This window comes from Capricornis sumatraensis, chromosome 4 (assembly GCF_032405125.1).
Source record: "Capricornis sumatraensis isolate serow.1 chromosome 4, serow.2, whole genome shotgun sequence".
Classification (NCBI taxonomy): domain Eukaryota; kingdom Metazoa; phylum Chordata; class Mammalia; order Artiodactyla; family Bovidae; genus Capricornis; species Capricornis sumatraensis.
The window spans coordinates 21620604-21645986 of record NC_091072.1 but is presented as its reverse complement, the minus strand read 5'-3'; the positions used below and the strand labels follow the sequence as shown (position 1 = coordinate 21645986).

Sequence of the window (25383 nt, the reverse complement as noted above, 5' to 3'; positions counted from 1 at the left end):
GGACAGGAAAGCCTGGCATGCTGCAGTTCATGGGGTCGCAAAGAGTCGGACACAGTTTAGCAACTGAACAGCATCATCAATGTGAATGAGTTCTTTGCATTCAGATGATTAGACGTCCTTCTCCAAATCCATACTGAATATAATTAGTGTCAAAAATAGTCAATTGTCTATTTTATCTGCCTTATAACACTATTTTCTGCTTCATATATGTGTATAATATGAACATATACATGTTCAAAATATGTAATATGCAGCAACCGTGAAGAACCATGGAATATTTTGGTCTCCTGTTTATGATTTATTTTACTCTAAAACATCTAGCAAGAACTGCATATATAGTGACTGTTCAATAAAATTACAGTTTTTCAGTTATACTACCATTTTAGGCTACAGAGCTCTATCACTACTTCATAATTACCTTTTAGCCCAGGGAACGTATTTCTCCATTTTCAGTCATCTTCAACCATCATATCTTGTATTTATGAGATTTATGAGTTGATTGTCTTTTTCCCCTTGACCAAATAAATCATCTCCTTTTAAAATCACTTAATGTCATCCTGACCATGCCATTCAGTTTTTAATTTGCATTGTAATTCATTTGAGTCAAGTGCTGTTGCCCCCAACAATTTCATATTTTTATAGTCTATATTCACATTCCCTTATTCCACTGAGTATGATTAATATATGTCAGATATTAAATAATAAGAGTTAACAGTAAAACCAAAAGAGGGAAGCATACAAATAAATAATCAGGGAGTGAGACAGTTGATACATTTTTTTAAATAAATGTCTTTAAAAGGAAAAAAAATCTGAATTCTATTAAACTTACCTATATCTTATGACTTAGTATTTTTTAATCTTAAAACATCACCTATGTTTGTGGGATATAGAAGCATTTCTATGATTTTTTTTCCCCTCTGAGACCACCAATGATTGAATTCTAGCTGCAGTCATGAAAACAGTAGCTTTCATCTGTGTAAAACCCAGCTCAGCCAGGTGGGGAATATAAGGGTTTTCTAAATTTGTGATTTTTGGTAAGTCAGAACACCAGCTTATTTATTACAGCATGAAACTTTCATTGTTTTGTAATATTTTTGAGTACCAAATTTGGGGGCCTTAAAAAAAAAACAAGTTATCTTGCTCTAACGTGTGACCCTGACTCTAAGATGGCACTCATCACTCTGCAGCTAATCAGGAGCCGTGCTCCCAGATGGTCCCTGACAGCAGAACATAAACAGAGCAGTGACCCCACCGTCCTCACACGCAGGCAGCTCCCTGGCCCTCTGTGATGTGGACCCAAGCACTGTGACAAAGAGATGTTAGAAATGACTTTCGCAATAGAGCTATTCTGACACACAGACAAATAATTTCGGGTGTTTCAAAAGCACTCCCATCTGGAATGGAAGCCAGTTTTTAAAAACTAACTGCAGATCACAGATAGCAAGACTTTTTCCTAGAGGAAACAAAATATAAAATTTCAGCAAAAGAGGTTTAGTTAGATTACAGATAGAAGGAAGCCATGGTTGCATTTTCTGTCCCGGTAGAACTTAAGTGAGCCAGGCCAACAGCGCAGATCCATAGGAAGAATTCCACATCTGGAAAATCTTTCCTCCATCTGTGGTAGGTTTCCAGCCTCTTGCTCTTTCTCTACCATTTCCCATGACTTCAGCTTATCTCCTTTCTGTTTTCTTTAGTGAAGTTATTTAACCCTTAGGGGTTTCAGATTTTTGTTTTGTTTTGTTTTTAAGAGGAAGGAGAGCAAAGGAATATTTTATAACATTTTTGTGATTCTCTGGAATTGAGCCTGGTTTATATTTAAGTGTCTATGTAAGTGATGTAGATGGTAAAAAATATATGTATGTGTATATGTATATATATAAAGTACCTAGTCAATTATATGGAATTATTTTTTTAGAAATGCATTAGATAGACAGTGCTTTGATTTTTATTTTACTAGATTGAATATTGGTATTAATCTTCCAATTTTTGTTTGCCTCAAATCATAGATGTTAATATCATAGAGCACATAGAAGTAAAGTTGCATTATTCATATCATAGAACTCATTAATATCTTATTTAATGTAATTAACAAATAATATTTATGATTGAATCTTTGTCTTACTGAGCCCCCTCCTAAATGTTAAATGAGTTACGTGGCATTGATGTTTGGATTTTCTTTTCTTGTCTGTCCTTACACTTTCTCTTAGAAGTCTCATCCAAATAGAGATGTGTCTGCATAAAGTCCAGGCCCAGTGAGTCAAACTGCCCACCTTGTTTCCAGCTGCCCCTGAGACTCCATCACAGGAATGCGTATACTCTCCACATCCTGCTCTTTCTACTTCAGAGTCTTCACTACTCCTGTTACCTTTTCCTAAAATTTCCTTTGATGCTATCTCCAAATTGCTTTATATACCTCCTCTTTGAAAGCTTCTAAGATCTCCACTACTCTGAAAACAGCCCTTTTTACCAGATCTCTCTATATTATATTTAAACTTCTCATACAGTGTTTATCTTTTTATGCCTTTTGTTATGATTTTTAAGACTTATTTTTTCATGCTATATAATCAAACCAATGTCTAATTTATCCTTGAATGTCTTACACATAAAGAAGATTTAATAATTTTTCTGCTTGAAAGAAAAATGGCATTTTTAATTGAAAATAAAACCATACTCTCTTAATGCAAGATGTTGAAGTACGCTTCAACATTTTCTAGAATTGTTGTTTAGTTCTTCAGTTGTGTCCAACTCTTTGCAACCCCACAGACTGCAGTACTCCAGGCTTACCTGTCCATCACCAACTGCTGGAGCTTGCTCAAACTCATGTCCATCAAGCTAGTGATGTCATCCAACCATCTCATCCTCTGTCATCCCCTTCTTCTCCTCCTGCCTTCAATCTTTCCCAGCATCAGGGTCTTTTCCAATGAGTCAGCTCTTTGCCTCAGGTTGCCAGACTACTGGAGCTTCAGCTTCAGCATCAGTCTGAGTTCAGACTGATTTCATTCATCCTTCCAATGAATATGCAGGGTAAATTTCCTTTAGGATTGACTGGTTTGATCTCCTTCCAAGGGACTCTCAAGAGTCTTCTCCAACACCACAGTTCAAAAACATCAATTTTTCAGCACTTAGCCTTCTTTATGGTCCAACTCTCACATCCATACCTGACTACTAGAAAAACCATAGCTTTGATTAGATGGACCTTTGTCAGCAAAGTAATATTTCTGCTTCTCAGTATGCTGTCTAGCTTTGTTATAGCTTTTCTTCCAAGGAGCAAACGTCTTTTAATTTCATGTCACCATCTGCAGTGATTTTGGAGCCCGAGAAAATAAAAGTCTGTCACTGTTTCCATTGTTAGCCTATTTGCCCTGAAGTGGTGGGACTGGATGCCATGATCTTCACTGTTTGAGTGTTGACTTGTATGCCTACTTTTTTCACTGTCCTCTTTTCACCTTCATCAAAAGGCTCTTTAGTTCCTCTTTGCTTTCTGCCATAAGGGTGGTGCCATCTGCATATCTGAGGTTATTGATACTTCTCCTGGCAATCTTGATTCCAGTTTGTGCTTCATCCAGCCTGGCATTTCACATGATATACTCTGCATATAGGTTAAATAAGTAGGGTGACAGTATACAGCCTTACTCCTTTCCCGATTTGGAAGCAGTCTGTTGTTCCATGTCCAGTTCTAACTGTTGCTTCTTGTCCTGCATACACATTTCTTAGGAGGCAGGTAAGGTGGTCTGGTGTTCCCATCTCTTTAAGAATTTTCCACAGTTTGTTGTGATTCACACAGTCAAAGACTTTAGCATAGTCGGTGAAGCATAAATAGATGGTTGTTTTTTTTTTTTTTTTTTTCTGGAATACTCTTGTCTTTACTATGATCCAGTGGATGTTGGCAATTTGATCTTTGGTTCCTCTGCCTTTTCTAAATCCAGCTTGTACATCTGGAATTTTCTAGAATATTTGTTTTAAAACCCAGGTTCCTATATTCCTTCATGCTTCCTTAATCAGAATATCTTAGACCCAAGAATCTTAAATGTTACATACTCTCCAGGGAATTCTTATCCCGTACTAAAGTTTAAGGATCATTGCTCAATGTCAATGAAAGTTTCACGTTTATTCTTCCACAGGCACATAAATTTCATTACATAGTTCAAAGTTTGTACAGCATAACAAAAGCCTAAGGCTTAAGAAAAATTATCCTGACACTGAAAGACTCTAGAAATGTCATATTCTATCATAAATATAACCAGAAATGTTCCTGAATATCTGTTTTTACCAAATAGTGTGCTGTGGTTATAAAACTATTTAAGACACTAGCCTCAGAGAGCTTATGGTCAAGGTGAGAGAAAGGATATCTATGAAAAGTTGGTTGAAACAAGCAAAGTCATGAGAGGTGTCCTGTTGTGTTCTATAGTTTCACATATTATCCAGCATACTCACTGCCTAATCAAATTAAAATAACAGCATTTTAAAGCAGTGGAAATAACTCCAGATGCACATATGATAGGAGGAAAAAAAAAAACAGAGACTCTGCAGTGAAGAGCTGGAGGTCCTGGTTATTCCACTTCTCACATTCAGTGTGCTCTGTCACTTCAGTCGTGTCCGACTCTGCAATCCCTGGATTGTAGCCTGCCAGGCTCCTCTGTCCGTAGGATTTTCCCAGCAAGAATACTGGAGTGGGTTTCCATGCCTTCCCCTAGGGGATCTTCCCGACATAGGGATAGAACCCGTGTCTCCTGTGTCCTTTATTGCAGGCAGGTTCTTTACCTGCTGAGCCACTGGGGAAGCCCCTCACATTCAATAAGAAGATGTTTATCTGGACCGGGTTCTTGTTTTAGATATAAATTCCTCCACACCCACCTCGTCCTCTCCTGCGGCTAATCTTCATGTTTGAATGGCCTAGCAAGAACTATCAAGCACCACATAACAGAAATTATGGAGGGTGTTTAGAGATGAAGGAGTAACCTGTGCAGTGGTGATTCTGGACAGTCAGATGGCAGAAAGACTCGATGAATTAGGGAAAAGGAAAAAATCTCAGGAGTCATGTTCAGAGAGGGAAATGAAGTAATGATGTAAATAGTTTATACATAATTTATGGAATCCTAGAAACAGCCCAAGTGACACTGAAAAATCACTGCCATATATTGCTGACAGCTGATGTAAACATTAGAGTTCTTTAGTAAGTCCACAGTCTTTAGCATCCCCTCAATGGAACCTGTTATCCCTATTCCAGGTTGATGCAAGCCCAGCCAAATGTCAGCCCATCCTTACCCTCTTTCTCTCTCCTTGCCCCCCCACCCCCGCCCACTATAAAGCTCAGCACCAGAGATCAGGGTTGGAGGGGAGGTCTGGGAATGAGGGGTGTCAGTACGTGCTTCTTTTCCTGCCTCTTCTGTTGAGGCAGCACAGAGTTTCCTTATTCCAGACCTTGAGGACACATCCCTTGAGAATGCCTCCAGCCTGCTGGGCAAGATACGTAGCAATAAGTGGTGAGATAGTCAAGAGACTCTAGACTTTTATCTGAGAGAGGACACCTGGGCTGGAACAGTCCAGAGAAAGTCTGGGGAAACAGAAAGCTGTGAAAGCTGGAATGGAACATCTGACACATTTCTAGGCAAGGAAAGTGGTGTTGGCGAAGTTAGGCTTCGTGGGGACGCGCAAGACACGCTGATGCAATGGTGTGGCCTGGCCAGCTGGAGCACAGAGTTTGTCTTTGGAAGGAGAGAAGATAGGGAAAAATGGGATGAGTCCAGACTCTGGCAGGCCTCAGAGGGTGATTTTAGTTTTCACTAAGAATAGTAAATCTTTTCAAATTAATCAGTGGTATTACCCCAGCTGCAGAAATCTAGACATCCTCATTCTTAACTCTTTATTAAGTAGTTTGGAAAAAGGAGGCAGAAACTTTTTTTTTTAATGATGCACTACAATACCAAAAATCCATTAGATTACAGCTATAGTCAACACTGATCAAGGACTTTTAATATGTATACATCACAAGGAATTCAGTGATGAGTTTAGAGAAAAGTCAGAAGATTTTGGGTTATGTTTTTGTTTTGGTGATACACTTTTAAAACTTTAGTTCTACTTTATTATAATTCACCATGCTCATGATAATAAGTAATGAGTGATAGTCTTAAGATAAAAAGGAGGTAACATATGAATCTAGGAAACGAAAGAAAATCAGTTCGGTTCAGTCACTCAGTCATGTCCAACTCTTTGAGACCCCATGGACTGCAGCATGCCAGGCTTCTCTGTCCATCACCAACTCCAGGAGCCTACTCAAATTCATGTCCATCACATCGGCAATGCCATCCAACCATCTCATCCTCTGTCGTCCCCTTCTCCTCTCACCTTCAATCTTTCCCAACATCAGGGTCTTTTCCAGTTAGTCAGTTCTTCTCATCAGGTGGCCAAAGTATTGGAGCTTCAGCTTCAGCATCAGTCCTTCCAGTGAATATTCAGGACTGATTTCCTTTAGGATTGACTGGTTGGATCTCTTTGCAGTCCAAGGGACTCTCAAGAGTCTTCTCCAACACCACAGCTCAAAAGCATCAGTTCTTCAGTGCTCAACTTTCTTTACAGTGTCTTTACACAAGATTTTAGGGGCTTCCCTGGGGGCTCAGCGGTAAAGAATCTGCCTGTCAATGCAAGAGATTCAGGTTCGATTCCTGGGTTGAGAAGATCCCCTGGAGAGGGAAGTGGCACCCCACTCCAGTATTCTTGCCTGGGAAGTCCCATGGACAGAGGAGCCTGGTGGGTTACAGTCGATGGGGTCGCAAAGAGTTGGACACGACTGAGCGACTGAACTGAACTGAACTGAAACACTTATGAAACAGTGTTTTACCTTTTTTCTCCATGTAGATTGTTGTTGTTATTGTTGTCTAATGTTTAATTGCTAAGTTGTGTCCCACTCTTTTGCCACCCTGTTACCGGTAGCCAACTAGGCTCTTCTGTCCTTGGGATTTCCCAGGCAAGAGTACTGAAGTGGGTTGCCATTTTCTTCTCCAGGGAGTCTTCCTGACCCAGGAATCAAACCCCAGTCTCTTATGCCTCCTGCCTTGGCATGCAGATTCTTTACCATTGAGCCACCAGGGAACCCCTCTCCATGTAGATACAAGGAAGCTAAATTACCACCCCTTGAAATACTCAAGCAGTTATTTTCTCTAGGTATATTATACATACATTTAGAGCAGGGTTCCCCAAACTATTTATGGTGACCAATTTTTTTAAATCTCTTCTGGACATATACCATTTTAAAATGAAAAAGAGAGCACTGAAAAAATAAAATTAAGGCAAAAACAGAAAAAAAAAAGAAGGCAAAGTGTGTTATGATCAGATTCAACAGACATAGAATTACTCTGTCAAACTATTATACTATGCTATGCTGTTCCGTTGCTAACTTGTATCTGACTCTTTTATGACCCCATAGAACGTAGCCCACCAGGTTCCTCTGTCTATGGGATTTCTCAGGCAAGAATACTGGAGTGGGCTGCCATTTGCTTCTCCATGGGATCTTCCTGACCTAGCGATTGAACCCACATCCCCTGCTTGGCAGGCAGATTCTTTACCACTGAGACACCTGGGAAGCCCCCAACACTACTTTTTTGTTGTTATTCAGTCGCTCAGTCGTGTCCGACTCTTTGCAACCCCATGGACTGCAACACGCCAGGCTTCCTTGCCCTTCACCATCTCCCAGAGCTTACTCAAACTCATGTCCATTGAGTTGGTGATACCATCCAACCATCTCATTCTCTGTCGTCCGCTTCTCCTGCCTTCAGTCTTTCCTAGCATCCTGGTCTTTTCTAATGAGTCAGCTCTTCGCATCAGGTGATCATAGTATTGGAGCTTCAGCCTCAGCATCATTCCTTCCAGTGAATATTCAGGATTGATTTAGATATTTCTAAATGCTTCCACTATTTCTGTGCTCATCTCCGGATAGTTGTCTGTTCATTCTACATTCCCACCAGCAATGTATAAGAATTCCAGTTGCCTCACATCCTCTCCAATATAGTTCTTGGTATGGTTCGTCTTTTTACTTTTAGTAAGTAATGGTATTTCAATATGCTTTTAATTTTCATTTCCCTAGTGAGGCCAATCATCTTTTACTGTACTTACTGGTCATTCATATATCTTCTTTTATGAAGATTCTTTGCCCCATTGTTAAAGCCTGGTTATTTGCCTTTGTGTTACTGAATCATAAGATTCTTCATACATTCCAAAAGCAAGCTGTTTATGATATATGCTTTACAAATATTTCTTCCCAGCCAGTAGCTTGTATTTCTCTCTTCTTCATTGTCCTTTTAAAAGAACAGAGGTTTTTGTTCTATTTTGTTCTCTCTCTTTTCTTTTTTTATGATTCATGTTTATCAAGGCCTAGGAAAGCTTTACTTAACTTAAAGTCACAAAATTTCTCCTATGAGTCTTAGAGTTTTACATTTAGGTTTCTGGTTCATGGTCCATTTAGACTTAATGCTTAAAGTGTGAGGTAAGTGTGGAGATTCATTTTTCCCATATGGTTACCTAGTTATCCCAGCAACATTTGAAAATAATTATCCTACCCCAATGTCTTACCTTGGCATCTTTATCAAAAATCAACTGAATGTGTAGTAAGTATGGACCTATTTTGGGAATTTTTATTTTGTTCCATTGGCCTATATGTCTTTCCTGAAAATCAGTATCATCCTTCCTTGAATTGATTACTGAAGATTTATAGTCAATCTTGAAATCAGGTAGTGTAAATCATCTAAAAATTGCTCGTCTTTTTAAAAGTCTTTTTAGGTTCATTTAGTCATTTGTATTTTCAAAAATACTTTTTAGAATCAACTTGTCAAGTTTTTTTAAAAAGCCTCATGGAATTTTCATTGTTTTCGTGTTGAATCTATGTATTATTAAGGGGAGATTATTATGGGGAAAACCCTAACAATTTTGAGTTTTCAAATCCATGAACATGGTATATGTCGCTATTTATTTCAGTCATTAGTTTGTCTTAGCAGTTTCTTCTAGCGTTTAATGTATATGTTTTTGTCTACATATTTGTTAAATCTGTCTCTAAGTAGTTTATATTTTTTAATCATATCATAAGTGGCATTTATTTTAATTACAGTCGTTAATTGCTAGTATATGGAAATACAACTGATTATTTTATGTTGACCTTGAATCTTGTGACCTCGTTAAACTTAATTTTTATTTCTAGTTAACCCAAATAGATGTTAATCAATTTTATTGATTATTTTCAAAGAAATAGATTTGATCTTCTCTATCATTTGTCCATTTTCAATTTCCATGATTTCTGTCTTATCTTTATTATTTCCTTTCTTCTGCTGGCAGGTCAGTAGCAGCCATTTTTCTGACACTAATTTAGTCCCCCTACTGACACATAACTCTTTTGGGGATTTCATCCAGTGCCCCAGATTACCTGAGGACTCCTCATGCCAACTGGTGGGAACAGAAGCAATCCTAGGCTTCAGTGAAAGTGAAAGGGGCTTCCCTTGTGGCTCAGCTGGTAAAGAATTTGCCTGCAGTGTGGGAGACGTGGGTTTGATCCTTGAGTTGGGAAAATTGCCTGGAGAAGGGAAACGCCACCCGCTCCAGTATTCTGGCCTGGAGAATTCCACGGGCTCTACAGGTGCACAGTGTCAGACATGACTGAGCAACTTTCACTTTCACTTCGTTAGCTCCAGGAAGTTATCTGCCTACTGACCTCCAATACCTCTTTCCCTGGCTTTGGAGAGTTCCTTCTTATACATGTGCCAATGAGCATTCAGTCAAGCGTTTGGGGAGACCCCTCTGCAGACCTCCTAAGCTCAGTCTCTATGCCACGCCTTCTGCCCTGCTTCAGTCCCACAAACTCTGATCTCTTTCCCAGACTGTCAGGTTGTGTGTGGCTTTCCTATTTCTGCTCCATGACCCAGAAACTTCTCCCAGGCAGTAAGGTGGGGCAATAGGATAGCTCATCTATTTGCTTTTTGACCTTTTAGAGATTACAGTCCTGCATTATCTATTTTACATTTTCTGAAAAACACTGTTTTGTATTTGTGTGTGTGTTTATGTGTGTGTGAGAGAGAGAGAGTGAGAAGAGAAAGAGCAGGATCCCTTCGTGGACAAAAGCTAAGTCAACCTGTAAAAGAGTTTTTTCACAAAAACATCCCAGCCTTTTAGTATTGGCACTGTTGCAGGTCTTATCACAATATAAAACATTTATTAGAAGGGTGTAATCAATAGGTTACATTAACATAGACAAATATTTAGATTCCTATTTGGTCTGACTTTGAAATTATTGCTGAGTGTATATGCTTGAGTATACTGTTCAGCTATCATCCAGAATTACTTATGATTTATATTAGTGTAGCACGTTATTTGAGGTTATTGTTAATTATTATAATCTAAAGGATAATCATACCTGGCATTCCTTACTGAGACTTGTGGCAGTGGACATACAGAAAGGTAAAATAAACAGTTTTAATATATTATTTGTTTTTCAGAAGGAAACCTTATAATTCAGAATCGGTGAGAGGTTATTTCTTTTTGATGCAGATCTCAATAAGATTATCCATAAAATAGCTGGTATGAATTAAAATAAATACAACTTAAAAACAATCCATAGTAGTCATAATAAACTTTAAACCTGAGTAAGCAGAGAAATTACATGACTATAATTCTGTGTCATAATGCTGCTGCTGCTGCTAAGTGTCCGACTCTGCGAAATCCCATAGATGGCAGCCCACCAGGCTCCCCCATGCCTGGGATTCTCCAGGCAAGAATACTGGAGTGGGTTGCCATTTCCTTCTCCAGTGCATGAAAGTGAAGTCGCTCAGTCGTGCCTGACTCTTAGCGACTCCATAGACTGCAGCCTACTAGGCTCCATCGTCCTTGGGATTTTCCAGGCAAGAGTACTGGAGTGTGTTGCCATTGCCTTCTCTGGTCATTGTTAGACTCCTTTAATTAATAAAATACTGGAATTTTACATTGTGAAGAATAAAGGATAGGAAACTAAAAGAATAAAAGGAAGAATTTAAAATTAAAAGAAAATTAAGACTAAGAAAAAGGAGATCACTTCCTACTAAAGTTTTTACTGTACCTATAATTTATTTTACCGTTAGATAGCCTATTATTTTATAAGAAAGAAAATTTATATTTATAGGAAAATGTAAATTATATATGCATTATTTTCTTTAGCATTAGTATTGGTGAGGTATCCATGTATGTTTTTCTATAGAAATTTAAAATATTTTAACTTTCTGAAATCATAACATAAAATAAAATTTGAAATTATTATATTAAAAAATTATGGGAGCATCATTACTTTCTCTTTCCATTCTCTATCATTTTTTATTATCTCTTTGCCAAAAATGTCAGTATAGAAAATGAGTCAACTACAGAAAATGAGAAAGAAATAATTGAGACAGGAGTAAAATAAGATAAATAAACAATTCCAAAGAAATATATTCAAAGCCACTTGAACATAGCTTGAGGAAAGGATTAAAAGTGATCCATTAATTTATTAATAGTTAAGATTCTGTTGAGGTATTTTTCAGAAAGGGAATGAGGCCATCTAGCCCAGTAGAATTATTTTACCTTTTTGTTTCACTTCAAAAGGAGAGGCCCCATCCTGTATGATTCTGATATTCACCATTTCCATCTTCCCCTCTGGGCCAGAATTAGCAATCTAGTCAATCCCATCTTTAGCAGTTGTGAGAATGCTGTTTCAAAGTCACAAGGCTGTCCAGACGCAGGGCTGAAATAAAGCCTGTTTCTGTCTTCATCTGTTTTGGCTGCTTTGACAGAATACCATAGACTGAGTGGCTTACAAACAACAGAAATTTATTTCTCATAGTCTGGAGCTGGCAAGTCTAAGATCAAGGTGCTGGCTGATTCAGTGTCTGAGGGCTAAATTCCCGGTTCATAGACACTGTCTTCTTGCTGAACCCTCACATGGCAGAAATGGCAGAGGAGCTCTTTGGGGTCTCTTTTTTAAGGGCACTAATCCCATTCATAAGGGCTTCACTCTCATAACCCCATCACCTTCTAAAAGCTCTGCCTCCTTACCATCAGAATTTGGAGGTAACACAAACATTCCATAGCAGTTTCCTTTTTCACAGGCCTGACTTCTCTCAGCCCAGGTGAACTTTGTTTCAGAAAGCATGAGATATCCATAGTTGAAAAGGAAATAAAAAATTGTTGCATCAGTCAAGAAAAAAAGGAAGTGTTTTTCTCTCTTGTTATATTTGTTTCCTGTTCTATTACACCCTTTCCTCTTTTATATTTATTCAACACTATGCCCTAAACAAGTTTTTACTCTGAAAGATAGTGTGATTTTGGTATGTATCATTAGTTGCAGAGAAAGTCTCTGAACTTCTTTGATCATTAACTCCCATCAGTAAAACTTTCTTAGCATAGAACCCAAATATATACATTTATTTGTAAATTAGGTAATAAATCACTATACTTACGTGCTTTGCACATTTGACAAAAGTAGAAATATTTAAAGAACTATATACATAGATATCGATTCTAAGATTTTCTTCCCCTTCAGAGGAGAGTCCTGTCTGCCAGACCAGAGATCACCAAGAATATGGTCATTATGGTCTACTGGTCCATCAAGCATACATAGATACCTAACAGTGTACACGACCTTGACTTGAGCCCTCTGAGAACGTTAGAGTTTATCACAAAAGAGATGCTCAACCAAATTCAGTGTAACCCTTAGCATTCCAAAGTGTTAATAGCTCAATTGTGTCCAACTCTTTGCGACCCTGTGGACTGTATAGCCTTCCAGGCTCCTCGGTCCATGGAATTCTCCAGGGAAGAATACTGAAGCGGATTGCCATTCCCTTCTCCGGGGCATCTTCCCAACCCAGGGATCGAACTTGGGTCTCTCGCATTGCAGGCAGATTCTTTACCCTCTGAGCCACTAGGGAAGCCCCTTAGTGTTCCAAACGTAAAGGCAAATTAAGAAAGAAAATTGCCATTTGCACCAAATGTAGTAGTAAATGTACAAATGTAGTAAATGTAGTAAAGATGATCATATCAATTAAACAAAGTGCAAAACGAAGCAGTCATTGGCAGCACGTGATCTACATGCTAGATGTTATTCACTGGAGTAAACAGAAACCATTTACACATTCTTCAGAGGTACAGAAGCTTCAGACTATGAGTTCTCCTTGACATGGGCTTTTGGATACCTACCTAATGGAAGAGAACTCCTTTGTGAAGTTACAGCCCTGGAGATAGACTTATCTTGCCAGGGCAGACATTGTCATTCCCTAAACCTGCTGTCCTATTGCAGGGGCTGTCTCACTCACAGGGCTTAACCAAATGCAGGTTAATAATTTCCTTCCTGTACCAAAGACCTAGGTCCCATGCCAGTGACTCTTAATAGCCATTCCATTTCCCATCATTGACATTGTTTAGAAAGAATCTACCAGAACTTTGAAAGTGTTAATCATTCAGTTGTGTCCAGCTCTTTTTGACCCCATGGACTATAGCCTGCCAGGCTGTCTCTCCATGGAATTCTCCAGGAGAGAATACTGGAGTGGGTAGCCATTCCCTTCTCATGGGGATCTTCCCAACTCAGGAATCGAACCCATGTCTCGTGCACTGGCAGGAAGATTCTTTTCCTTCTGAGCCAACTTTGAGTAGTCCTAAAAGGGTTAAGTAAGTTGCATCAGCAAATGAGAGTAACCGTAAGACCAAAGCAGATTTATGTTACACTGGCTCAGACTAGAAGGTGTCCCTGCTGTTAGATCAAAGCACACAGACCTAGAAACACTATGAAATTAAAAGATTTATTTGCAATAAGAAGATGACATTTATAAATTAGATAAAATCTGTACTACATTGCCAGAGTGGGATGATTTGCTTAGATGGAAAATACTAGAGACATACGTAAGCCAGAATCTCTAGCTTGGTATACTGACTAGAGTCGCTGCTCTCCAGGGATCTAGACGAGTTTGCAAAGCTTCCTCAGGTCAGAGGGCAGCTCCACCAATGGCTGAAACTCGTCCTTTATCATAAAAAGCAGGAGCTGAAAAGCAATCAGGGCATGGTGCTGCTATTTTCACTGCTCTTACAATTCCCAGCAGGATCTTGAAAAACACCAAATGACTTCTCGTATTCCCACTCCTCCCATCTGCTAAGCTGAGACCAACACTAATTATCACATACTGTATTCACCTCTCACAATTACAGGAGACTTGGATTATCTCAAATTTGTAGAAATATAACTTGAGGAGTTATTCTATAAACAATAAATTCTGAAAGGCACTTTTTTGTTGTGGAACATTTCTGATGGCCAGTAAGTGCAGATAGAAAACAGAAATAAAAATATAATTTTAAGTTGGTTGTGTATTAGAATGTTGTTTGCACCGTACCCATGGTATGTGGCCAAGTTTCTCCATAAGAACTTGAAATGACCTCACAATGAAATTTGGATTTAATGAGTTTTTAGAAATGAGGGGCCAAGTTGCCAGCCCTACTTTGGGCTATGGTAAAATCAGAAATTAAAGCCCACCTTGCTTGAAAACATTTAGCTGTGTCTCTCCTCTCCAGTAATCTCTCAGTAAAAGTTACATTATGGGAATTCCCTGGCAGTCCAGTGGTTAGGAATCCTCACTTCACTGTAGGGAGCACAGGTTCCATTCCTGGGGAGGAAACTAAGATATCATATGCCATGCAGTGTGGCCAGAAAAGAAAAAAGCAACCTTTATGTTGGTATTTTCCTTTTAAAAAAACATAAAAATCTTTCAGATAGTTTAGGTCATTCTATCTAATGGAACCTGTACTTAGCATAAGAAGATTTTTCTAAGAAGCAATGTATCAAAACTAGGAGTATTGTCCTGCAAAGAGAGTGCTGCAAAGAAGGAGAGTCATTTGGGAACACTTCGGAGATCTGAGCTGAGTGCTCCATCATTTGACAATATGTGTTGACTAGCTCTTGGTTCTCTTGACTGATTGACCTTGATGTTCCATAGGTGGCATCACCTCAAACATCTAAAACTCTGGCTTCTTCCTCCACACAGTGGGTCCAGTGGTGGTTTTAGTTGGATAAGATTATGGAGTTTTGATCCATAACTTAGCATCAACTGAGCCTAGGTAGTTTTAATGAATCAGTATCATCACTATTATTTGTTTCTGAACATTAAAATTGATTGGGAGGCTAATGAGTTTTGGACGCAGACAGCACTGGGTGTGAATCCTGGATCTGCCAGTTACTATCTGACCTTTCTCAAAACATTTCTTTCTGTGTTTCAGCTTCCTCATCAATAAAGAGGACAAAGTAACACTGATAGTAGTCGACATCACAGTAGTGGTCTATATAAGTGGGTCTACAGCCAGTGCTAGGAGAGCCTGTGATACATCATAGGTACTCAGTAAATGCTATTTCCTCTCTTTCGCTCCCCCTTCCTTTCTGTGTTTGGGTAGAGAAGAGCTTTGTGCCTTTGTAGTCGGTCTCTTTGCATGACTCAGACTATCAGTTGTTGATATCTGTGCTAGAAATTACTGCATGTCCCTGACTCTGTCATAGTTCTAGAAGTTTAGATGAAGTCCACGCCTAACAGGAGTGAGGAATCCAGGCTACCTTTTCCTTCTCGGTGCTCCTTGGCACATGCTTCAATCATAGAACTAATCACACTATTTTGAAATCATTTGTGAGTCAGTGTGATTTTTTTCCCTCCTCCAAGACAGAGCCAGGGTTCCATTTATCTTCAGCTTCCCCATCCCTAGCACAGGGTGTGCCCCTGCTTATGCTATGGTTGCTTCATGCTGCTCCTCTGCAAAAAGTGTCCACGTAGACCTGTTCTGTTCCATCTGACCAGTAAACGAGTAAACTTGGTTCAAAGTGCCCAGGCTTCTTTGAAGGACACACACACACAGACTTTGGGTGCTTCGTTTTAAAAGGGAACCAGGTATTAGGCAGTCCGATTTTTTGAGATTTTTATGGAGACTATTCCCTTGGGGTTGTCTCCCACAGGCACAGAGGTCTACATGCCTCAGCAGTTGGTACTGACTCCTTATCTATGCCCAGCCCAGGGATAAAGCAGCGTGGTATCTACCAAGGAGCACGTTCTCAGTTTGGAGGGACTCAAGGGCATGAGCACCCTGGAAACAGTAAATTTAGGACACATGAGTTACTGATAAGGAGTAGTACTAGTATTAGTTGTAACTCGTGAGCACAACTACACTAATTTAATTCTCACCCTTTGTATAATTCAGTTGTCAAAGGTGATGGGAAAAAGGCTGCACACTACAGAAATTTGGAGATTCAGGATCAGCGTGGGTTGAAAATGATTTCATGTACAAAAATAATTACAATAATAATTAGCATTTGCATCATGCCTTGCGATTTACTAAGTGCTTTTACAGCATCTTGTAATTTTGAAAAGTTATAAATTAGCTCTTAGATACTATCTGATGCCAGTATTAAGCCTCCATGCCAAAGGCTGAAAGTTGTAAGATTTGATTTAGGGAACAGTGAAAAAAGACAGGATTATTAATGCATTGTAAGGCAGAAAATTAGCCAAATTCATTGGCAGAGAAATAGATTTACTTGGCATTTTAGAAACTCAAAAACATATCTTGTAAAAGAAGCAGTTGGCCCATATTTTGATTTCATGGTGCTTGGCACTATTTATTTTTTAAATTCTTTTGGGCAGAGTTTTTGATGTGCAATTACAATGATGAAGTTTGCTTAGCGGGAGCCAAAAGATTCACAAAATCAAAGGACATCTGATCCTTATTTAAGGGTAAAACCTAGAATTATCTGATGAAACCACTGGCTATAAGTAGAAGCATAGTTAGAGGGGAAATACGAGGAGCTGATTAATATTTCGCTTTAAAACGCAGGTGTCTGTTTCCTAGAGGGAATCTAGATTGATCTGAAGAATGTTCGCTACAGCCCTAGCTCCTTCCCACAACCACAACTAAAGGCTGGACCTTCTGTCTCATAAACAGCCTAATGTAGAAACACACATGAGCTAATAAAACACAAATGTGAGTGAGAATTAGCCGTGAACATGGAAGACAGCCCCACCTGCCCACCCCTCCTCTCCCTCCGTCCCTTTTCTGCCTCCTGCCCGGCCTTTCCTTCAAAACACGCAAGGGTACCCATCCTGCCAGGGCAGGGGGACACGTTATTGCCTAGACCAACAGCCGAGCTCTGCCAAGTCAGGTTACTGGATCACACAGGAAGCCAAAATCATCTAGACAGCCACGAAGGCAGCCCGAGAGCTGCGCGCGGGTGTCGCTGGCTCACTTGTAAGCCTTTCCAGATGTGGCAGCCGCGCGGGTCTGGCGCGGGGCCAGGCGGCCGCCTGCAGTCGGCGCTCCCCGGGCCGCGGCGCGAGCCCAGCCGCAATGCCCGGCTCCTGAGGGCGCGGGGCTCGCGCGCGGCTCGCTCGCCCCCGGGCCCGGCGCGCACGCACCCCGGCCGCCTCGCACGGCGACCGCCCGCCGCCGGGGAGGGACCGCCGCAGGAGCGAGCCCCGCGGGAGGGTTGCGGCGCCGGGGCTGCGCTGAAGTCCGCTGCGGCCGCGGCGGATGGGCGACCCCGAGGCCCACGTGATGGCGCGGCCCCCGAGAGCCCCTCTCCGGAGGTCCTTCAGTGATCACATCCGAGACTCCACGGCCAGAGCCCTGGATGTCATTTGGAAAAACACCCGAGACAGGCGGCTGGCAGGTGAGAGGCGAAGAGGGGCGGGCGAGGACGAGAGGTCTGAAAAGGAAAACAATTAAATATACAGGCGCATTATTAACTCGGATCATGCAAGAGCTCATCAACGGGGTGAAGTTCATCACTGTCATGGCAAGGATTTCAGTCTCCCTTGTTCTGAGGTTTAGCTTTTCTGGAGTGATTTTTTTTGTTTTTTTGAAACTCCAGTGCCTCTCTGGTTTCTGGTCTGATTATTTCTAGATAAGGTTTTATGAGAGGTTTTGTGGGTTGTTTTGTTTTCTTTTTTTTAACCTTGAAAACAAAAGCAAGGACCTTTCAAATGTCAGGGAATCAGTGGTGATGAACAACACCAGGCAAAAGCACCGAGGTCGGATGGGCCAGGGAGGGTCGGCTGTGGAGCTGGTCTGGTGAGGTGGCCTGGCCTATGCAGAGAGGGGCCTGGGAGGCTGAGTGGCAGGGGAGTCATCTATGCAGCCCAGTGAAAGCCTGCTGGTATTTCCTCTGGCAGCATGGGGCTGCTCTGAGTTCCAAGAGGGTGTCAGGTATGCTGGAGGCAGGCGTTTGAAATATAATAAAACATAAATACACTGTGCAGTTCAAACGTTCTAGGGTTCATGTGACAGAGACAGAATGGCAGACTGTTTGAAAGGGTGTGTTAAGGAAAAGGGAACCTCTGCCTGATTGTGGTGTTTAGAATATTCATAAACTGATTTAAAAAATAGCTTCTCACAATAAAAAACAAAACCTCTCTGCATCCAGGGAAGGCACCCCAATAGTGTTTAATGGCTCCTTCTTGTTTGCTCTCCAAGTCTGTATACTTCTGCTATTTGCATGGATGGGTCAAAGATTATGTTTTCTTAACCTTCTTGGTTAATCCAATTGTTTTTCCATAGAGTGAATGAAGTTCTCAATGGTTAAAAATATTGGATGTGGCCTCCAAGTGTCAATCCAGGTTTCTGTGCTATGTGTTCTTGATAAAAGGCCCTTTGACTTTGACCTAATTGTACTGACATGACTTGAAGAGGTGAAAGTTAAGGTTTGTGATTGTGATAAAGCAGATTAGGAAGATAACCTGCCAGTTACTTATCATTGTAGGCTGTAAATTTGTCTCAAATGCCCACGAAAATCTTTCTCTCTGTTAAACTAAATAATACTGCTCAGAACTGGGAAAGAGTAAACAATGTCAAGTCTACCATAAGGTAGTGAAAAAGAGTAAAACATTTTAAATTTAATAATTTTACTGTGGCTTTAGAGTAAAATGATACCCTGAAGAAATCCAACTTTATAGTAAGTTTTTTTTTTAAAGTAGATTTGAGTAATAACAATTTCCAGTTGGCCAAAAGAAGTTTAAGACATAAGATATGGGAGTGTAAAATTCATGACTCTATTGACTGACTCTTTAAAAAAAAATGGTTGCTTCACTGTTGCTTTTCTTGACAAATCCTTTGTCCCAAGTGGAAAGATTTCACAAATCATGCCTTATTAAAAATAACACAAAAATATTTTATTGTAGCTTGGTGCTCTAATTTGAAACTAGAGGTTGATTCAAACAGTCTTGCTTCCCAAACCTCCTCTTGAATTTTCATAAATGAAGAGCTTTTGACAGCTGTTGGTCTCTTAGAATAAGGATATTATCCCTAGAAAGTTATTGTCTCTCCTTTGTCATTTGTCTGTTATATATTAATGGTCTGTATGGAGTCCAAAATATAGCACCTCATGAAGACCTCGTGGAGAAAAATAGTTACTTTTTACGTGTGATAAAAAGTAAACATTTCCCCAGCTCTAATAGCAAATGGGACTTTAGCTTTAGATCTACTGAAGGAAGAAATTCTTTATCTTGTCAGGGTTCTCTAAAACAAATATGAACCTCTTTGGTAATTTACACAGAATAGCCAGATATGATACTTGAACAAGAAAGGACTTTGGCTACCATAGCTAACTGTGATTGCTGGGGACTTGGACTCTTTCTGTGTCCTCTCTCCTGCTTGGCTCATAGCTCAGTCAAGTGGAGACCTATTTGGTGCACATTCAGACCTCAGGACACTTCTACACTTTCCCTCAAATGTCTGCTCTGCACCCCCTCCCACTGGCCAAAGGCTAAATATTAGCTGTTAATTATCCACAAAAAGCCACTTCTCTAAACATCAAATCCAGTCTTTATTCTACATCACACCTCTTTGCCCTCTCTTGCAGAATGGAGGGCAGTAGAAAATCCAAACCGCCCACTTCTCTTATGCTGTGAAGTTAATGAGGTGACAGGTGAAACGTGTTTGGAGGCCTCTAGAGGGAAATAACTTCTGTTAATAGTACCTGGAATGTTATTTCCATGATGGTCTTTACCTTGATGACTTTCACCAAGTTTCTCAAACACTAATCTGAGATTTCAGTTTCTTTCAGAGGTTTCACCTGACTGGAGTGTTTGGCCGTGGGACAGAGTTTTAAGTTTCCTTGTTAGATATCTTCTTTCTCAATCAATGTAGGTCTCTGTTTTTCTCTCTCTTACACGCATACGCACATGCACACACATGCACAAACACACACACACACATACTACATAACTTAGAAGCTCCTAGTTCTTCTACTCCAAACGGTGTTATATACGCAAACCATCGTTCACCTCTCCCTGCCTTAAACTCTTATGTATAAAACAAATTCCATCTGTTATTTCTGAGGATCCACAGCCTCACACAAACGAAAGACGGAGCTGGTGCTTGCTGCTAGTGAAAGACCGGCAAGTCGCGAGGAGTGACAGGACAGACTGTTCTAACTGCATCCCCCTTCATGTGTAATTGCTGGTTCTGCACAACCACAGCCCACGGGGCTTCTCTGACTCCCGTCCTCTCTGCAACCATTATTCTCAGCCTCTTTTCTTTCCTAAAAGCATAGGCCGGCACTGTGTTTTCAGGGAATTAGGACTTTGAGGTTAACAGTGAGTGGCAGGTGGGGCTGACAGCCCTTCTCGGGACAAATGGTGCATCGGTCTTACGTGTGTGCTATGTCCTTGCCACTCTTACCCTTGGGCTCAGGGGCATCTTTGCTATGGGGAGCATTTCACTCCTGAAAAACCTGTTGCCCCTTAATCCTTTCATGTAGGACTTCACATTTTTGTGCCAATGGATCTCTTTAGCATTCTGGTGAAACCTCTGAACTCACTTCTCAGAATAGTATTTTTAAATATATTAATAAAATGTGTAAAATTATAGCAGAAACCAATTAGAATGAAATATAGGGATCAAGGTGTTCAAACCCAAAATTTGTGATATGGCACTATAACATGAATGAATTCTATAACAGGATAATGTGTTCAAAACAGGTGCTACGTCGCTTCAGTCATGTCCGACTCTTTGAGACCCTATGGACTGTAGCCCACCAGGCTTCTCTGTCCATGGGATTCAATATAGGGAATTAAATATAAATTTGATGTTTTTAAAAGATGTGGGTGTGCAGATTGTTACTGCAGCCATAATTAATAGCATTGAGGTGAACAACCATCCTTAATTTGTCTCCTTTTCACCAACCATCATAGAAAGGAAATCCTGGGCAGCAACATCCGTATCTAGGTGGCAACATGCAGATCTTCAGCTTTCCTGTTTAGTGGCTGAATGGGGCCAGCAGTGTCCCATGAACATCTGTGGACAGAACTGCAGTCGTGTGTGATCTGGAGTGGGTGTGACAACTGCCATAACTATGGAGGAAGGATGAGTGTAAATGATATTTTGTGATAACTGTAATGTGGTTTGGAAGAGTCTCACTCCCACTGGTGATGAAGTCACAGGGATACTAGCACCACTGTGTGTAGAATGGTGTCAATTTGTCAACATTCATAATTCAAAAAAATGCTACATCTCAGTTACGTTTAGTGACAATAAAAATGTTATTTCCCTCTCCAAGTTCATGGACACCTTGAATTCTCTCCATAGACCCTAAATTAAAAATGCCTGTTTAATGCTTACCATGGCTTTCAGATACTTTCAGTCAAAAATTCTTATTGCCTGAGATACTAGCCTATCGTACATGAGATGGCTGGAATCCTTTGATGTATATTTCACAAAGATCCACTAACAAGTTTAAACTGATGCACCAATAGGACGCCCTCTAAGGAAATAAAAAAAAAAAATTAAGATGAGAAGGACACAGAGAGACGGAAAGTAAGGCAAAATCCAGAGGACATATGTGAAGTATCTTTCATCAACTTGGAAAGTGGACTGAACAAATTAACCAAAAAGCAATAAAATATTAGCTTTTATTTAACCTGTAATAAGATAAGAACAGGGCTTCCCTGGTAGCTCAGTTGGTAAAGAATCTACCTGCAATGCAAGAGACCCTAGTTTGATTCCTGGGTTGGGAGGATCCCCTGGAGGAGGGCATGACAACCCACTCCAGTATTCTTTCCTGCAGAATCCCAAGGACAGGGGAGCCTGACAGGAGTTACAAAGAGTCGGACACAACTGAGCAACTAAGCACACACACACAAGATAAGAGCAATTTCTATAGTGTAAGACATACTGATTTTTTTAAGTATTCAATCTATTCTCTTAGGGAAAGATGACATAAGGAGAATAAACCTAAATACTCCAACCTGTTATGAACACACGTCACTAGTTCCGTGGCTAAACATTAAAGAGAGGAGGAACTGAATTGCCTATGAAGAAATTAAGAAAACTTAGACCGGTCTCAGTGAGATCCCAGGGACGGAGGCGCCTGGTGGGCTGCGGTCTATGGGGTCGCACAGAGTCTGACACGACTGAAGCGACTTAGCAGCAGCAGCAGCAGTGAGATTCAATAGGCATAAAATAAATACTTCAGATATCTCTGTTAGGTTAGAGCCCCCCTCCCCGCCCCCGGGGATACTTTGTTGGATGTTCAGCATCTTCTATCTTTTGGAAAGTAGATTTTTACATTTCAGCTGACCAAGTCTCCCCTTCACCAGTAAAAAAGAATGCTTGACACACTGTGCAGTATATTGGCTCTGAGTTCAGTAGGGCATCAAGAATTCTGGCCCATTTCCCATGACAGGCAACCACAAACACTGGCTCCTGTGAACTGTTTTCTACTCATTGGTTCACTGTGAAAAGCAAGTAAGGGCAAATAGAATGTCTTTTAACCAAGAGTGATGTATGCCTCAAACTATGCAGGCTCCTCCAGTAAACAAAGACTTCTCTAGAAGAATGCAACACTATAGAACATTTCGAAGGGCCTGAGAGACAACCATTAATGATGCTTCATGAGACACAGTCGCCTTCTGAAGGGTGGATATGAGCGTGTATTAAATTGGATATTACTATTTCAGTTAAAAAAAAAAAAAGAAGCATTCTGATGTTGAGACCAACTTGAATGAGAAGGAATATAATATAGTTATTGAGCGAGCTGGCTGTGCTATCAGACTGCCTGGGTAACTTTGGGCAAGTGTGTTCCTCACCAATTTAAAAAGGGATGAAAATAGTATCTATGCCATAAATTGTTTTAAGGATCATGTGAGTTACTATGCAAAGTCCTCAGAAAAGTCATTGTCATAAGTAAACCCTCTGTCAGCTTTTGGTTGGTATAACTTCCTGTTTCCTTATGCTCTACTTGCAAGGAAGCTTTGCCCCTAGAGGGTGACACCCCAACATTTGCCTAAGTCTTTTGGGCAAAAGTAGTTCACCAGTCCTAAGGAAATGAAAAGAAAAGGTAACATTTGAATGGAACTTGGGATTTACTTCTGTACCTGTGGTGCAAAACAAAGAAGACTCTAACGAAGGTGACTTTTACAGAACCTGGGTTGAAATCCAGAAAGAATTGACTAGAGAATAACTGTTTTTACACACTGATGAGGGAATCAGTCTTTGGATATGAGTTTGTCAGGCTAGATATATTATACAATATCTGAGAGTCTTCTCAAACGAGTTGGAACCTGCTTTGAAAATTGCTAGATAGTTGGAGCCAAACATGGGAAAGAGAGCAGCACCAGCAGGCAAGATCCAAGCACATGGGCCAGCTCTGAAGTAGGAAAAAGTGTGCTCAACATCAAGGCTGCCACTTGAAAGGGATAGTTCTCACACCTCCCTTTCTGGAGCGAAACTTCTGTAACTTTCTTCATCTAAAATAGTATGTTTCTCCAGAAAAGAATGGCATAAAATAGTATGTATGAACAGCCAGCATAGTTTGCCAAAGGTCATTGCAATTACAATCATGAGATGTGTTCAAAGTCAGGGGCTTAATAGAAGGGTTGTATTTGTGACTTCCCTACTGGCTTCCCTGATGGCTCAATCTGTGAAGAGTCTGCCTGCAGTTCAGGAAACCTTGATTCGATCCCTGGGTTGGAAATATTTCCTGGAGAAGGGAATGGCTACCCACTCCAATATTCTTGCCTGGAGAATTCCATGGACAGAGGAGCCTGGTGGGCTGTAGTCCATGGGGTTGCAAAGAGTCGGACACAATGGAGTGACTGTTTCATATTAGTGACAGGTCTGCCTAAGCATCAAAATCTGTATCATGAAACCAAAACTAGATTTTAAAGAACATTCCACTGGAGGACCTCTATTTTAGAGGAATGATTAAGGAGTAGATTGAAGTCAAGTTTGCCTTCTATGTGTTTTTCAGTTTCTTGTTCCTGTCACTTAATAATAATAGGCCATTCTTGAAGAAAGAAGATATGCTGTTCACAAGGCGTGTGTTGGGGCTATTTACTTGTAATGATGATGTGTTCATATTGATCCTTCTGTGCTCTTCCCACATTGCTTGTGAACAATCACTGATATTTATGAATCATTTTCCTGGAATTATTGATGAAGACCTAACCATGGAAAAAACCGAAGTTACTCATTCCTTTGATAATCAAACTAGCAACTACAGGACTACTGTTACATTCCTCAGGCAATCATCAAAGACAAAGCCGCTAGTATGAACTAAGTTTTTTGTAATATGAACTAAATATGGCACCCAGCCTGAGGTGGTTATTATCACTGGATGCATTCTTTATGACAAATAATATAATAACAATAACTAAGTTGTCATTTGAGTGTTTACCAAGTGCTTTAATCTTAAAAATGATCCTGAGAGGTATGTACTACTATTTTTATTTCCATTTAAGCTAGGATATTTTTGGGAGTACCTTAAAAATCCATTAATGAATGTCCATGGGCAAAAATCAGAAACATCCAAATATGCCATCATCATTAATTAATATCACAAATATGTATTGAGAATCTGTCATATGCAAAATGTTGTGCTAAGCACCAGATAACTAACAAGACAGACACAGTCCTTAACCACCAGCCATGAACATCACATCTGAATTCTACCTTTGAATTTAAGAAGGACCCAGCATGGGCAACATGAACCCCATTTTCTTAAGGAAGAACTGTGCAGTGTCTCTTGACTTTGAGAGAGGTCTAAAACTTGTCACTGATTTGATCTTTAAACCAGTGACTCTCGAGGGGATGAGAAAAGACACACTTGGAAGGGGCAGTATTGGAAAGAACACATGTAGTTTTTAAAGATATACATGATCCGTTTATTGTTTCCATAGTGCAACTGCATCTTCCAAAATGCTGAAGATAGAGAAATCATGCACAGGTGGGAGGGATGGAACATGAGCAGAGTAACCTATAAATGTAAATCAGTAAATCAGACCATCAGTGGACAACCCCATGGAGCAAGGGGAGACCCTCTCTGCAAAGAAGGATCAGACAAATTAGTGCATCTTCCCTGATGAACTAGCCATTCTCTTCATGGAACAA

General features: G+C 40.2%; 1 protein-coding gene across 4 annotated transcripts in view; it reads left to right on the top strand.

Annotated features, from left to right (window-relative positions):
* The window catches only part of DLC1 (DLC1 Rho GTPase activating protein), a 419587-nt gene that overhangs the window by 216929 nt on the left and 177275 nt on the right, over positions 1-25383 (top strand). For 3 of the 4 annotated variants that reach the window (XM_068971952.1, XM_068971950.1, XM_068971949.1), the window contains exon 1: positions 17530-17668. The exons of the other annotated variant lie outside the window; for it this stretch is intronic. In XM_068971952.1, the coding sequence (XP_068828053.1) occupies positions 17530-17668 (139 nt within the window). Of the gene's footprint in view, positions 1-17529; positions 17669-25383 lie in introns of those variants that run through there. 4 annotated transcript variants of the gene reach the window in all.